We start from the raw sequence: 15,829 nt of genomic DNA, 5'->3' as shown, positions 1-15,829 counted from the left end.
ATCACAAGGTAGTCTTTCATACATAATATATTAATTACAGTTCTGTCTGAAAATCTGCAAAACATTCTTTAATTTTGTCTTTAAATAAAAAAAAAAATTGAACGGAGTCTGATTACCAGATTCAACCTCTAATAGTATATACAGTATATCTCTTTTGTCTGTTATTCTCAGTGGATTAGAGATTTGTCTCCCTATATTTGGTTATTAATCCTTTTCTTGGCTAAGCCTATTTCTGACATTTGTTGCTTGCAAGTTAAAATCCGTATTTTATTCTAGAATATTACTTGGAACCCCCAAACATTGTATGTGTTTTTTTTTTTAGCAGAGAATCTAGAGAATAAAATGGCGATTGTTGCAATATTTTATATCGTACTGTATTTGCGCAGTGGTCTTTCAAATGCACTCGTGGAACGGCGAAAAACTGTGGTACCTAAAAAATCTCCATAGGCAGCCCTTTAAAAAAAAAAAACACTACAATTTCCGGGTTGTTGGGCCTCGTGCTAGAATTTTTGCTCTTGCATTAAATGTAAACATCCCTTGTAATAGAAAAAAGCATGACGGGTCCTCTTAAATATGAGATCTGGAATCAAAAAGATCTCATATTCAGACTTAAATGCAATAAAAAAGCAGCTGCTGCCACAACCGCGATAACCATCTTTAAACTGCCGACGTGTGTGTGTGTGTGTGTGTGCGGTCCAGAAGTGGTTAAAAAAAAGTAACATTAGCTCAATGTTTTTGCATATTGTGAAAGATGAAGTTACGCCAAGTAAATGGATACCTAACATGTCACGCTTCAAAATTGCATGATTACTTTTATTCCTATTACACGGAATGTAATTATCCCTTAGTAATAGGAATATGACATGACAGGTCCTCTTTACAGTGAGATATGGGGGGTCAATAAGGTCTCACCTCTAGGCTGGGAAGCCTGAAATGAAAAATAAATAAATACAAACTTGGGTGGCACCGATTGTTTGAATGCAGAGGCTGGGCATGACGTCATAACATCACGCTCTGCCTCAGACGATCATAGAGACTCCGGCGACCATCTGGTCCACCGGATTTTTTTATGGTCAACATTCGGGCTGGCGGATCTATTCTCCAACTCGCCGATTTGCAGCGGTGAGTCGGTAGAAGCACTGGAGGGTGGCAGGAGGGGACGACGTCCCGTCCCCCCTCCCATAAAAACGATCAAGTGGTGGAACAGCCAATATGATCGTTCTTATGGTGTAGGGAATCGCCAGCTGAAAAAGATATCTGACTGATGCCTGTAGCTTCAGGCATCCAGATATCCACGCTCAAAGTCAAGGACGTCATATGGCGGGCGGGAAGTGGTTAAGAATAAATTGCCTTATATTTTAAACTTTTACCTATTGACTAAATTATACACCATTTTTTTTATTTTTTTTGTTTTGTTAAGGTTATTCAATTATTCAATCGGCCAACTAATCCATTATGATAATCGTTGGTTGCAGCCCTAAAGGCTGTTCTATACTATCAGATAAACCAAATGCGTATTATTATTTTAGGTTCCCTTATTTAGATGGGATAGAATTTCCACATCGTGGGTATTGAATGGGGATAGAATGTTTCACTATTATAACTCGTATTAAAAAAGGAGCATTCTATGTGTCTGTACTTTGAGAAATGTTACCATAGTGATCTTAAATAGCCTATTCAATAGCTGCTGCTGGTAGAGACTGGGTAAGTGTAAACCTTTAACACCTTATTGTACGTTTTTGATCCCTATGTGGCACAACTGTTATACTTTTTTTGTTTTTAAGCTTTAAGAAAACCAACATATATAGCAAACTGCTTTTTTTTTTTGTTATGAAGTTTTTATGTGAGAGTGCAGCATATGTTCTTTGCAACAAATGGATGTACAGTATTAAAAGAATACTTACCGTATATACTCCAGTATAAGCCAAGTTTTTTTTCAGTCCTTTTTTTTTTTTTTTGGGCTGAAAATTACCCCCTCAGCTTATACTCGAGTCGGTACCTTTGCCCATTGCAGAATCCGATCTGTGTACCCGAGTCTGTGACAGACGGTGGCCGTGCGGTTTTAAAAAATTGCGCTTCTCCTTGTGCTGTTCCATGTTAGGCGGAACACTCGGTTTTCCAGAAAACACTGTGTTCAGTGTTCTGCCTATCACTATCTCCCTCTCGTCCTCTTGTCTATCACGAGCGAGAGGGCTATTTAGGTGTTTAGTTGTGCTCACAACCATACAATAAATGTCACAGATAGACATAACAGTCCACTTTAATTCACATGCCCCGATGCTTCACACCCGATACCTGGGCAGTCAGCGTGATTGGTGAGGCAGGGGAGTTGCAAGCACTGATCTGCCCCCTTTTCAGCTGCTTTAGTTAGTTATACAGCGGTGATCAGTGCCTGTAACTCCCACCAAAGCTGCACTGATCACCGCTGCGCTGACTGTCCCCCTCCGGGCTGCTCTCCCCCCTCCGTGGTGCTCAATGTCCTCCACCCCCTTGATCTGTCAGGATGGAGAGCGGAGGTAGGAGGCGCTAAATTCGGCTCCTACCTTTTCAGAATGAACAGACTCAGTGATCACGGACTCTGTTCATTCACATAACTGAGCATCGTAACCTGTGTTTACAATGCTTCAGTTTATGCATGGAGAGGAGCTTCTCTCCATTCATTTTGGCTGAGGCTGCAGAAAAAGGGACTGGGTAATCTGTGTCCTTGGTCCCTTTCTCTGTCTGAAAGGGGAGAGACCCCCGATATCTCACCAAAGACCCCCCAACAGGGCTGATTGAAAAAAAAAAAAAATAGCAATAAGTGAAAAAAATGAGTTTAAAAATAATAATAAAAGTGTAATTAAAAAAAACACTGACAATCCACCCCCCCCCCCCCCAAACAAAAGAAGAAAGCACTAAGAAAAATTGGAAAAAAAAAATACTGCCACTGTCACATGACATTAAAAAAAGTATCTGTAATAGGTATTGGCGAGTACTTGGAAAAAAGTATCTTTACTTGTGCTCGGTCTCAAAAAAAAGTGGGATCGGGACAACCTTTAATATATATAAAATATTTTATGCACTTATTTTTATTTTTTTATTACCTGCAGGAAAAGTGCATTTTATTTGTAAAAAGTGAACCTTGCCTTTAAAAAAAGTGGTGGGCAACTCCCCTTTTTTTTATCCCAATATGATTTTTTTTTTCTTTATTTGTTGAGCTATATGGACTTTGTGTCATCCAGATAAGTTTACTCTGTATCAGAGTAGAAGAGGAATGTAGAGAAAGAAAGACATGGCTACCAAAGGGGAAGAGAAGGGTGGGGGCTGCCAAGATGAACAGATTAGAGGTGACCCTGCTTGTCACTGTATGTAGCTAAACACCATATTTAGAAGTGATATACGACTATAAGAAAAAGATGATGGTCTTGGCATCCGAGCTAGATAAGCTGTAAGCAGAAGATATAATCTCTGTATATTGACGGGAGGACATGAACATCACCCAGCATGCCCACCTTTTTAGTGAAGGTTGATGGGGTGTTGCGGAGCTCTGTGAGCTTTTCCATGGCGTAGGTATAGTCAAGCATTTGCAGCCATAAGTTCAAGGTAGGTATATTTTATTTTTTCCCCCGAAATAGCGGAATTGCGTTTTTAGCTTGTGGGGAACAATGGAGTATTTAACTTTTTATTTATTATATTTTTTTTCATGGATTCTTGGGAGCATTTGAAAAGCACAAACCAAGGATCATCATGTTGCATGGATATTTAGAGCTTTAACATCTGACCAATAAGGTCGTATGAGACATGGCCACCAAATGTGAGCATGAGTGGCATTCAGGTCACAGCCCTCGTCAACAAGTGAGTGGTACTCTGATGACATTTTCTGTCAACGTGAAGGTGGTTAATGCCATCTTGTCAACAGTTTAAAGTTCCTCTCAGTCTTAAAGGAGATTGAGGAGACGTGAGACAACTAAGATTTTTGCCGTTTTGGTCCTTTGAGAGTGTATATAGTAAGTCACACTTGCATGCTGCTAAATAGGGAAGGTAACATGTCCTGTAGCTTGGAGAGTGGTATAAAATTGGGAGCTACCCTTTGAAAGTGGTTTATTTGAGGCAAAGATGTGTTTGATGTGGTTTAGGTAATTCAAATTCAAATTGACGGTTGCATGTAGTACATATACCCCCTTCCTGCCCAGGTGAAATTTCAGCTTTCAGCACTGTCGCGCTTTGAATGACAATTGCGTGGTTGTGCGACGTGGCTCCCAAACAAAATTGGCGTCCTTTCCCCCCCCCCCCCCCCCCCCCACAAATAGAGCTTTCTTTTGGTGGTATTTGATCACCTCTGCGGTTTTTATTTTTTTTGTGCTACAAACAAAAATAGAGCGAAATTTTTGGAAAAATAAATACATTTTTTACTTTTTGCTATAATAAATATCCAATTAAAAAAATATATATATTTTTTTCTTAGTTTAGTCCGATACGTGTTCTATATATTTTTGATAAAAATCGCAATAAGCCTATAGTGATTTGTTTGCGCAAACGTTATAGCGTCTACAAAATGGGGGATAGAATTATGAAATTTTTTTTCCCCCAAGTAATGGCTGCGATCTGCGATTTTTGTCAGGACTGCGATATTGCGGCGGACACATCGGACATTTGACACATTTTTGGGACCATTCACATTTATACAGCGAACAAAAATATAAATATGCACTGATTACTGTATAAATGTGACTGGCAGGGAAGGGGTTAACACTAGGGGGGAGGGGTTAATGTATTCCCTAATTGGTGATTCTTACTGTGAGGGGGGTGACTGGGGGAGGTGACCGATGGTTGTCCCTATATACAAGGGACACACCATCAGTCTTCTCTCCCTGACGGGACTTGGAGCTCTGTGTTTACACACAGAGCTCCACGTCCCTGTCTCCGTGACCGCCGATCGCGGGTGCTCGGCAGACATCGTGGCCGCCAGGCACGTGCATCGGCACTTGACTGACGCGGCGTGTGCGCGCCGCTCGCGCGGCCTCCTGGCAATTCAGTGCCGTGCGGGCAGGAAGAGGGTAATCAAGCTTGGTGGTTGCCTAGGATGTTTTGAGCAGGGAAGGTGGTTTGAGTTCCTCTTGATGGAGTAGATGTGGAGTGTTCTACCATGATAAAAAGCCAGCGACCATGGGGGAAAGTATGAATGGCCCAAGATGGGTAGAATAGGCGAGTTGTTGTGGGTGTAAAGGTTCCTCATGACAGAACAAACATTGCCAGGGGTCTTGCCTAACTTCAAATTTGCTGATCGTCGTAATTAAGTTCAATACTTTTTCCCAGTATTGCTGAATAAAGGGGTCAGATGGCAAGGGTCGCGTAAGTTGGCAGGGATGTTGTGGGTGAAAGAGCTCTGTGTTTTGAAATGCATGGTAGTAGATGTAGCAAAGCTTGGGATAGCTCAAATTCCAGGCTGATCCAAAGTTTACTGGAACAGTGGAAAGTCCATCCAGCTATTCAACACAACTGGTCGAGCTCTTTTCCAGACATATGTAAGGATTCCTTTTACACCTTACAAAATTTTATTCTGTTAACTTCATGTAAGGCCGGCCATAGGCGGGGAACATTTCTTTCCTGCAACCACAGCTTGCAGAATCCCTCCTGCAGAGTCAATGTTTTCCCTATAAGAGCTGCGAGCAATGATCACATGTGAAGTCCAACAGGCTAGTTGTACCCAAGTTAATCAATTAGCTTGGGTACATCTTTGCTGCTGCTATTTGAACCGTTTTATGGCCAGCTTAAGGGCTCATTCACAAGGGTGCTCAGTGCGATGCAAGACCCATTTTGTTTAGTTTTTTAGCCAAGCGACCATATGAACTTGCCTGTCCAGTTTGGCATGTACACCGGGATGGGTGCATGGACCCAGATGCAATGCCTGTTCATCCTGTGTGATTGAGCCTTCAGGTTCACTCAGACTCTAGTTGTGCTGTTTTTGGCTTCAATACTTTGAGTCACTGGCCTAGGACAAGTGTGCGGATCTGTATCTATCGGCTTAGAAAGAACTAAAGCCCAGTATGAGTAAGCCCGGCAGAAAGGTGGCATTTTTGGCCAGAGATGTTCATTGTGACAGCCTGTGTGGTTCCTCACCCAGCTATAAAATTTGTGTGTTAAAACATTAAATACATTTGTTACACATACTAAGTACGAAGGTATCCGTCTGTAGCTTGGTTGCTGTGTTGGGAGAAGGATCTTCTCTTTTGTCGTTTTTCAGTCTTTGGTACAGATTTTATATTTTGTTGTTCTGGTTAATGTGTATGTTTACCGCTCTAAAAGCCATTTCTCCAATGCGTGTTGTATATTACACTGTTTCCACAGGATGGCAGTCTAACAGTTTTTATATAAAACGACTTAACAGGAAATTATTTACAATTCTGCCTGCCTTAATAGGTTGACATGACATAAGTTGGTTTGTTCTAAGTAAAACCACTTGTGCCAGTGAGTTGCATCTGCAAAGTAAATGAAAAAGCTTTTATTCAGTCCTGAAATTTTCTCTCGATGACAGTAGGCACAATTATTGCTCAGCAGTAAAACTGAAGCGAGATAAATATGTGCCATGTTTTTCTTGCCTTTGACTTTTTTTTTTTTTTTCTTTCAAAGTGGCTGAAAATAAATGAAGACCTGAATCGGTCATGATTCTGTGCAATGTTTTTCTTTTAGCTTTGTGTTTTATAACCTGTTCTTAACCTATAATTCTAGTTGTCCAAGATGTATTGTCTAGTAATTGTAAAGTGTATTGCTAGCATCACACCGTGTGTTAATGATCAGAGGATATCCAGGATTATAAGGAGGCTGTGCAATATATAATATACAAGTCCGAATAGGAAGCTTCTCAAGGGAATGCTTAAAGCTGAATTCAGAGGAAAACAAAAACCTACTTTCAATGGTGCTCCCCGCACACTGCATAGGTTATATGTTCATTTATGCCTAGGGTACCTGGAAAAACGACACTTACCTCTCCCCTCATTCCCCCAGCAGCCCATGCTCAACACTTCTCCCAGATGCTCCAGCTTGTGAGCAGTCTTTCCAAATCCTCCTTGGGGGTCAACTGATTATTGGCGCGTCCAATTATTGGGGGACGATTATTCAAATTTTTCAAATAATTGGTATCCGTCAAACTTACCGATGTTGCCATTTTGGTCAGACCTCCTCCTCTTCCGCGTGGCGCTTGCTACAGTCTCTGCCATTCTGTCAGTGGTGCGGCGGTCCTCTCTGCTGCCTGCCTCGCCACTGTTCCAACCCCTACAACAGGGCCACGAAGGCTGACAGAGCTGCAGCCACGGGCGAGCAAAGAGATGGCTACGTCATCGCCCACAGCGTGCCTGCCTGAATGTGGAAGTATACACGCTTGGACGCCACTTGGGAGAGGTTACTAGAAGTAGTGCACGTGGTGACAAGCTTCATCTGGGTGGCAGGTGACAGTGGCAAGTGACACGCTGCATCTGGGTGGCAGGTGACGGTGATGTACAGAATGTCAGCACCTGCTATCAGCCTGAAAACAGATAAAATCTGTATCGGCCCTGAAAAAAAATATATCGGTCAACCCCTAATCCTCCTATACTGTATAGGCAGGGCTCAAAATTTCAAGTCCTGAGCTACTAGCCAGGCCTCAAGAGTTACTCGCCACCAGTTGCCCCACCTAATTCATACACTGCCCTGCGCCTAATTGCACCCGTAAACACGCCCTCGTAGATTATCTCATGGAATGACAATGTTTTATGCAGAATCAAGTTACAAAATTAAATATTACCAACAACAACTTTAACAAAATGGGACAGGGCACTGGGGGCGGACCAGAGGGACAGGGCACTGGGGGCGGACCAGAGGGACAGGGCACTGGGGGCGGACCAGAGGGACAGGGCACTGGGGGCGGACCAGAGGGACAGGGCACTAAAACTGGGTCTCTTCCCCATTCTCTTGCTGTTTCCTCTGCAACTCCCATCTCTCTCTCTCTCTCTCTCTCTCTGTCTGTCTGTCTGTCTGTCTGTCTCTCTGTCTCTCTCTCTCTCTCTCTCTGTGTCTCTCTCTCTGTGTGTCTCTCTCTCTCTCTCTGTGTCTCTCTCTCTCTCTCTCTCTCTCTCTCTCTCTGTGTGTCTCTCTCTCTCTCTGTGTCTCTCTCTGTCTCTCTCTCTCTCTCTCTCTCTCTCTGTCTCTCTCTCTCTGTGTCTCTCTCTCTCTGTGTCTCTCTCTCTGTGTCTCTCTCTCTGTGTCTCTCTCTCTGTGTCTCTCTCTCTGTGTCTCTCTCTCTGTGTCTCTCTCTGTGTCTCTCTCTGTGTCTCTCTCTCTGTGTCTCTCTCTCTGTGTCTCTCTCTCTGTGTCTCTCTCTCTGTGTCTCTCTCTCTCTCTCTCTCTCTCTCTCTCTCTCTCTCTCTCTCTCTCTCTCTCTCTCTCTCCCATTCATCTCATCATCAGGAGCCTGTGTGTGCGGCTCCACACTTGCATGTCCCCACTTCCCCATTTTATTCAGGCTGGCAGAGAGGAGCTGCAGCACAGAGGGAGGGAGTACAATCCAGCGCTGAGATCCACACAACTGCACAGCCATTGACACCATAGCACAGCGCACACTGACAGCGCACAGCACACATTGAGACCAGTCTGTTCACAGTGCTCAGGCTAAACTGTTGGACACTTACATAGAGCACAAGGAGAAGAAAATTGCACAAACTAGAAGGCTGCCGCTCTCATGTCAGGGCAACTTTCAGTGAGCGCTGCACCGGAGTGGTAATTTTTGCAATCCTCCACCTCACTCATTACTTTCTGCTCTCCAGCTACATTGGCCGGGGCCTGGGGGAGGGGGGCAGGCTCAGAGAGGTCATACTGTTAGGTCCCATGGCTTAATGAGAATTGTAAGGAGAGTGCCTGTGTACTGCTCTGCCTGTGCGCGGCTCACCAGACTACTTTTCCCGACCATGCACCTTTCCTCTTCGGCCGCCAATCTCATCGGGACTCTAAGTGTAGGCACAGATTGGAGGGAGATTGGTCATGCAGCCCTGTCATCACTCGCCCCCAGCTTAAATCCACTCGCCAAATGCTAGTAGGCGAGTGGAAATTTTGAGGGCTGGTATAGGTCTATTGGACATCAGAGTGCCTTAGGGAAGAGGCTGTGGCATGAAGGGAGACTGCAGGAGCAAGGAAATAGGTAAGTAAAGGTTAAAGGTGCGTTTTACTGGTACCCCACTGCAAGGATCACATTTTTGGGGGGGAGGGGGTGGTTCATATCCAATGCGCTGCAGTTTACTGTGAAAGGGAATTATATGGAGCCCCCCCCCCCAAAGTCTCTTACCGTGCTTGTTGCATGCCTTCGACACTGTGAATCCAGCCTAAATGTTTTGTTCTAATGTTGCATTTTTTAACTGTTATGAGAGAAACATTGAAGGTGAACTTTGGGATGTGTAAAAATAAATAAAATCTACATCCTCGCCTTTATTTTGCAGCATCGGTGTCATGCTGCAGCTGTCCCCTGCCAACTCTAAGCCAAGAACTGAGCAATTGCATAACCACTGATCGCTCAGTTCTCAGTCCGCTCTGGGCAGAGAGTGGGGACAGTCAGTCACTGCTCTCTGCTCCTCCAGCACCCACTGCAGCACCAGGCTGGGGAGGGGGCAGGCGCAGCTGACTTTGGCTCTCAGCCGATGACCAAGAGCGGGAGCCAGCTGTCAATCAGTAGACTCGGGATTGCCAGTGTCCCTCGCAGCACTCATAGGTTTTTCCTGCTGACTTCCGAATCAATAGGCGACACAATAGAGACACAGGGATCAATGGGAGAAACCATTGAGCACTGCAGGGGACACAGAAGATCAACACTTCAAAGATTTTTTTTTTTTCCTTTTTGATGGAGTAGCGTTCAAAGGATTCAATCTAAATGGCAGCTTTGGATCCGCCCACTGCTGAGCGCGATCAATCAACAGCCAGTCGGGCCTGCTGGGGATCTAGTCTTTGTTCCCCATTAGGTTCCACCTAAACCCCTACTACAATTTCCTGCCATGTCTGTCATTGGTAAGGGAGGGTGTGCGTTGAAGTAGTGTCCTTCAGGAGTTATAATGAAGTGTTATGGACACTGATCTCTGTGCCCAGGACTATCAAATTCACGTCCCTGTGTGTGACTACACACCCTTTATGAATACCCCCTTAACATTCCTTAGAGGAAATAAGCCTCCCTGAAGTTCCGGCCTAAAAGAACTTGCTCCTTCCTTGAGGTTTTTAAAGCATTACATAGTGGTTTTTTTTAATCTCAAATGTGTAATTCTTGTTTTTTTATTTTTTGTTTAAAAGATAAATGGTCAGCCAGCTTTTTTGTACTATTTGTAGGACAATGCTCTGGTCACATACCAGATGGCTGCATATAAGTGTCTGGGTCTAGGACAAACGAAACACGGGCTGTCGGATGTGTGGTGCATGCACATTATGGAGATGGTTAATACAAGTCCGTATGATCTGAAATGATTTTCACTGTACTGAAGTTTAGCTTGCAAACTGCATATATCTAATTTTATGTTCTGCAGAAAGATTTCAAGGGCACACACTTACACCTTGAGAATGCATGTGTTTTTCAGATATACTTATTGTAATGGACTGCAAATTGCAAGAGTTTTCTTCATATAGCTCTAGAGGACCCTGGAAAGTAGATTGTTACCCTATCCTCTGCTCCTCCACTGCTAAAGACTGACTCTAGGTCCATAGCTCTGCATTAAATATAAGAACGCTGTAGGACATTCCACATCTAGAGCATGGGGGAGCGCTGTGTGCTTGGGGAGCAAAGGATTGTGTATCAAAGTATTTTTTACTCTCCACTAGTCCCAGTATTTGAAGGTAACCTTACAGATTTCCCACAGTTGGGGCTTTAAATATTTTTAGCCCTTGCTACTTTGCTTCAATAAAGAGAATCCTATTCTGTGAGTGCCCTTGAAATCTTTCGGTGAAATACATATGATTTATTGAACTGTGACAAGTGAGTACTGAGATCCGCTCCTGTGGATGATACGGTGAGATGTATGATGCAGTTTCTTGTGGCAATTTCTCTCCCTCCAGAATATCAACTGTGAGTGCCATGTAATTTTCTGTTTATCTAATTTGCATATTTCTTCATTTTAGCATACAGCACTTTCTTCATTGTGGGTTTAATTTTATCCATGCAAATTCCTTTTGTTGGATTCCAGCCCATTCGGACTAGTGAGCACATGGCAGCAGCAGGTAAGATTTAGATTTATATTCTGTTTCTAATGAGATGTGTGTGTGTAAAATATAACATTATTATTTTTTTTGTGTAAGATTGGCTATACATTATACACATTTCTTATTTACTTTCCTTTGGATTTATCTACAGATAGTGCAAGGGCCAGCCTGATTGCATGCAAATTGAAGGTGTTTAGGTTTGACCTTGTATTATGTGTTTTTTTTTTTTTTTTTTTTTTAACTCTAAGGCCGGGTTCACACGGCTCCGACTTGTAAGTCCGATGACTTCTGATCCGACTTTGCTCTATGACTTCATGTTCGACTTCCATGCGACTTAAATGAACACGATCAGACTTGGATCCAACAATACTGTGCCCTTTGGGTCTGGTATGGATCTTGAGGGGGTGAACTCCACTACAAAAAAAGGGGCATGGGGTTCCCCCCCCCAAATCCATACCAGACCCTTATCCAAGCATGCAGCTTGGCAGGTCCCTCCTAGTTAATACTAGGCCACATGCCCTCAACATGGGGGCAGGGGTTGGTTGCTTTGGGGAAGGTGGGGGTGGGTGCTTTGGGTCAGGGGGGGGGCTCTGCTCCCATGCCCCCCTACTCATTAACCTAAAGTGTCCAAAATAAAGTACACATTTTTGACAGTCATTTTATTATTTATTTATTTAAAAAAGCTCCAATGTGTCTTTCTCTGATGAGGTCTTCTCTTTGCGGTTCTTCGCCCTCTGCTATCTTCTTCCTCTAGTTCTTCCTCCGGTTCTTCTCCCTCCGCTTTCTTCTTCCTCTGCCGGTTCTTCATCTTGTGATGTCTTCTCCAGATGCTAGCTTCTGCTGTCTGCCATTTCTTATAGTCATGGGGTGTGGCCATCTAGTGACATCACCCGGAGACCCCACCCCCTTGTGACGCCACCACCCCATGGGGGCCCATGCGGAAAAAAGGTTGAAAAGAGAAATGTGGGATTTGATGCTGCATCGGTCTCCTGATTGCTCAGTTCTCGCTCTTCATTGAGCAGGGAGCCCGTGGCTACAGTCAGGGCCAAATAATGCCTTGTTTCCACTGAGCAGAATGGTTTGAGTCGTTAGTTAGGAACAGATAGAATGGTCCGGTCTGGTGAGCGTTTCCACTACAAGTCGGACTATCGGGGGCCATACAGGGTTTAGAAAAAATGCCTAGCGTGTCCGCCAATCAGTGGAATGTATTGTAGCTCTGCCCTAACTGTACCATTTTTCTATGGCCCCACATCTAAAGCAGGACCCAGAATGATGCGGTATGGTTCGGTTGTATGGGCCGCTTTCATAATGGAAACACCCAAAATAGAGTACCGAACCATACCAAACCACTTGGTGGAAACGAGGCATACTATTTTTGACCCTACTTCTCTGCATACATAATGGCTTGTTCACAGTAAGAGCTGTAAAAATGTGGCATAGTCTCCTTCTGGAGCTACAGTGGGGATTAAAAGTTTGGGCACCCCAGGTAAAAATTGGTATTAATGTGCATAACGAACCAAGGAAAGATTGAAAAATCTCCAAAAGGCATCAAATTACAGATTAGTGAAAAGCACTACAGCGCTACTAACAAATAATCTCAAAGAAACCACACAAAAATGACTAAATACAGTAGCAATCAAAAAACGGTGAACTAAACCAAATGATGAATGAATAAATACTGATGCGCTCGTATTAACTCATGTGCAATGTGAATCGTACATATACAATCAAGCAAAAAAAAACCTGGTGTAGAAACTCTTAATATATGTGAGTAGATCATGAAAAAGTTCTGATGATTGAATCAGCCAGTCAGTCTGTAGTGATCCTTCCCTAATTGCCAAACTCTCACTTCAATGTGATCAGGTTACAACAACCTCCAGCAGCGATGAGATATTTCCTGTTTCATTCAGTCACATGCAAAAGAGGAGGAAAGGAAACAGTGCAATATTGTACCATATAGATGTGGATAAAGGCTGCACTTAGTGCACTCACGTACCCTCGCTTATGTTATAGACAGGGTATGTTGCCGCTCAGTTTAAGTGGACTCCTCACTCGGGATAGACATCCGATGGTCCGTCACTGTAGGCTCCTCCCCCACATGTATCGTCACTCGTCACGTGACTTAGTCATGGGTAGAATACAGTAGAATACCCATGACTAAGTCACGTGACGAGCCCAGAAATCTCAAAGAACTGGAAGACTTTTGTAAGGAAGAATGGGCAAAGATACCTCAAACAAGAATTGAAAGACTCTTGGCTGGCTACAAAAAGCGTTTACAAGCTGTGATACTTGCCAAAGGGGGCAGTACAAGATATGAACTCTGCAGGGTGCCCAAACGTTTGCAGACGCCATTTTTCTTGTTTTCTGTAATTTTGAAAGTGTAAATGATGGAAATAAAATCTAATATTCTTTGACCTATTATAAGAATGTCTAATCTGTAATTTGATGCCTTTTGGAGATTTTTCCATCTTTCCTTGGTTTCGTTATGCGCATTAATACAAATTTTTACCTGGGGTGCCCAAACTTCCGATCCCCACTGTATAAGTCAGGGATATGCAATTAGTGGACCTCCAGCTGTTGCAGAACTACAATTCCCATGAGGCAAAGCAAGACTCAGACATCCGCAAGCATGTACCCAGAGGCAGAGGCATGATGGGACTTGTAGTTTTGCAACAGCTGGAGGTCCGCTAATTGCATATCACTGGTATAAGTAATGCCTGTCGATCTTGTTGATCCAGGGAATATCAAATTGCCCTGGGTTAGTGGCTCCCCACCTTTTTTCACTTGAATAACCCCTGGAGGGCTAGGGAGGAGGAGAGAGGCAGCATTTTAAAGTATCATTTTAACCTTTACTAACACTTTACCCAATGCATATAAATCTATGTAACTACACAACAATGGTGGTATGTCTCTGGCAGGTATTGTGCCTCTGGAGTGGCCTTGAGAACATGGAGAGTGAGTGTAACAATTAAACCATAAAAAGTGCAACACAACCATGTCAAACTTGCATAAAAGTAAATACACTTGTGTTTTAATATGACTCAATACAAATTATCAGTCCAAAACACAAAAATTTAACTACCGGTATATACAATGGTCCCAATAATTATGATCTACACCACAGTGTGATTCACAACTTCACCTTTGAATGTAAACCTCCCATTTCTAGGTGAAAAATCTGCTAACCTCCATAAGATCTCGGCTAAGGGTCAGAAATCGCTTATGACGATCTCCACCAGCATGGCTATCTAAACGCCACTCATCTTGGTCCTGATTGCAACATATATTTTTCTCCCCTCGCACCATTGTCAGTCAGCAGAAATAATAAAAAGCACAAAAGAGAACCTTAGTGCTCTCTATCTCATATTATTATTATTAGCACTAAAAGAGTTTAAAACTTACAAAATTGGAAAACAAACTGGCTCCCAGATATCTGTAATAGCCACGGCTCATCACATAACCTCAAAATGGCTGCCATTTTAAAGGTTATGTGGTAAGCTGTGGGTATTGGGGTTTTCACCCATCCCCACCTGGAGAACGGTGATTGATCAACTTTGGTACATTCTGCCTGGCCATACATGGTTAGAATCTCTGCGGTGGTTCCTGCTGAACCAGACTAGATTCAAACCCTCTATGGCCAGCTTAGTTCTGGCACAGCTCCATGTGTTTCCCAAGTCTTACTGAAATTATTATTTATTCTATCTTGTAGTAAAACGCTACTAAATGTTAAGGATTGACACACTTTGGATTTGGAAACGCTTTGCTAGTCCATAATTGTTTTATTTTTTTCCTTCCCTCATTTAGGAGTATTTGCTCTGCTGCAGGCATATGCTTTCCTCCAGTACCTAAGAGACAAGCTGACAAAGCAAGAGTTCCAGACGCTCTTCTTCCTGGGAGTGTCGCTAGCTGCTGGAATTGTGTTCTTAACTGTGATCTACTTGACCTACACAGGTAATATACAAGTATTGTCTGGACTTTTATTAGAAGCGTGCGCTTGAGACTTTTAGGTATTCATTATGTATATATGCATGTAAATATCGGGGGAGACAGAGAACATGTTCTCTTTCTAACTCGTCGAAATTCAGACGGAAAAAGTCAGATTGGGCATACACGTGGTCGGAAAACCCGATGAAAAAATTCCGTCTGACTTGACCGAGGCATTAGGGTTTCCGGAGTGCAGTCTTTAGTATCTACTAAAAAAAAAAAAGGGAAGGAAAAGCAGTGAATTGCTGACAGGGTCGTAGGTGGCCAAGTCTTAATATTGCAGGAGTGAAGGCTAGCCCATGTAGTCTGATCCAATAGAATAGAACTACTGTAGCTCACATTACTGAATGTTCATGCTGGTTCTGATAGAAAGGTGTCGGAGCACATGTGTATGAAGCTGAAAAGTCGTAGACTAGTCGGGAAGCCCATGCTGACCAGTGTCCAGCCAAAATCGCCTACAATGGGCAGGTGAGCATCAGAACTGGACCATAGAAAAGGAAGAGGGTGGCCTTGTCTGATAAATCACGGAGCAGGGGAATTGTGCTTCTTGACTGAAAGGTTGAAAAACATTTATGCAATTTATCCGCGCAAGTGCATATATTTTGGATTCTCTTTGAACTTGCATACTGTGGAACCTCGGATTACACGCATAATCCGCTCCAGG

At 43.3% G+C, this 15,829-nt stretch overlaps 1 protein-coding gene across 1 annotated transcript in view; it reads left to right on the top strand.

Annotated features, from left to right (window-relative positions):
• The window catches only part of STT3B (STT3 oligosaccharyltransferase complex catalytic subunit B), a 190,091-nt gene that overhangs the window by 129,343 nt on the left and 44,919 nt on the right, over positions 1-15,829 (top strand). The window contains exons 6-7 of the mRNA XM_040353087.1: positions 11,101-11,199; positions 14,986-15,132. Of these exons, the coding sequence (XP_040209021.1) occupies positions 11,101-11,199; positions 14,986-15,132 (246 nt within the window). The remainder of the gene's footprint in view (positions 1-11,100; positions 11,200-14,985; positions 15,133-15,829) is intronic.

The sequence above is a fragment of the Rana temporaria genome, chromosome 5 (genome assembly GCF_905171775.1).
Source record: "Rana temporaria chromosome 5, aRanTem1.1, whole genome shotgun sequence".
Lineage (NCBI taxonomy): Eukaryota > Metazoa > Chordata > Amphibia > Anura > Ranidae > Rana > Rana temporaria.
The sequence above is the reverse complement of the archived record's forward strand: the minus strand, read 5'-3'. Positions and strand labels throughout refer to the sequence as shown.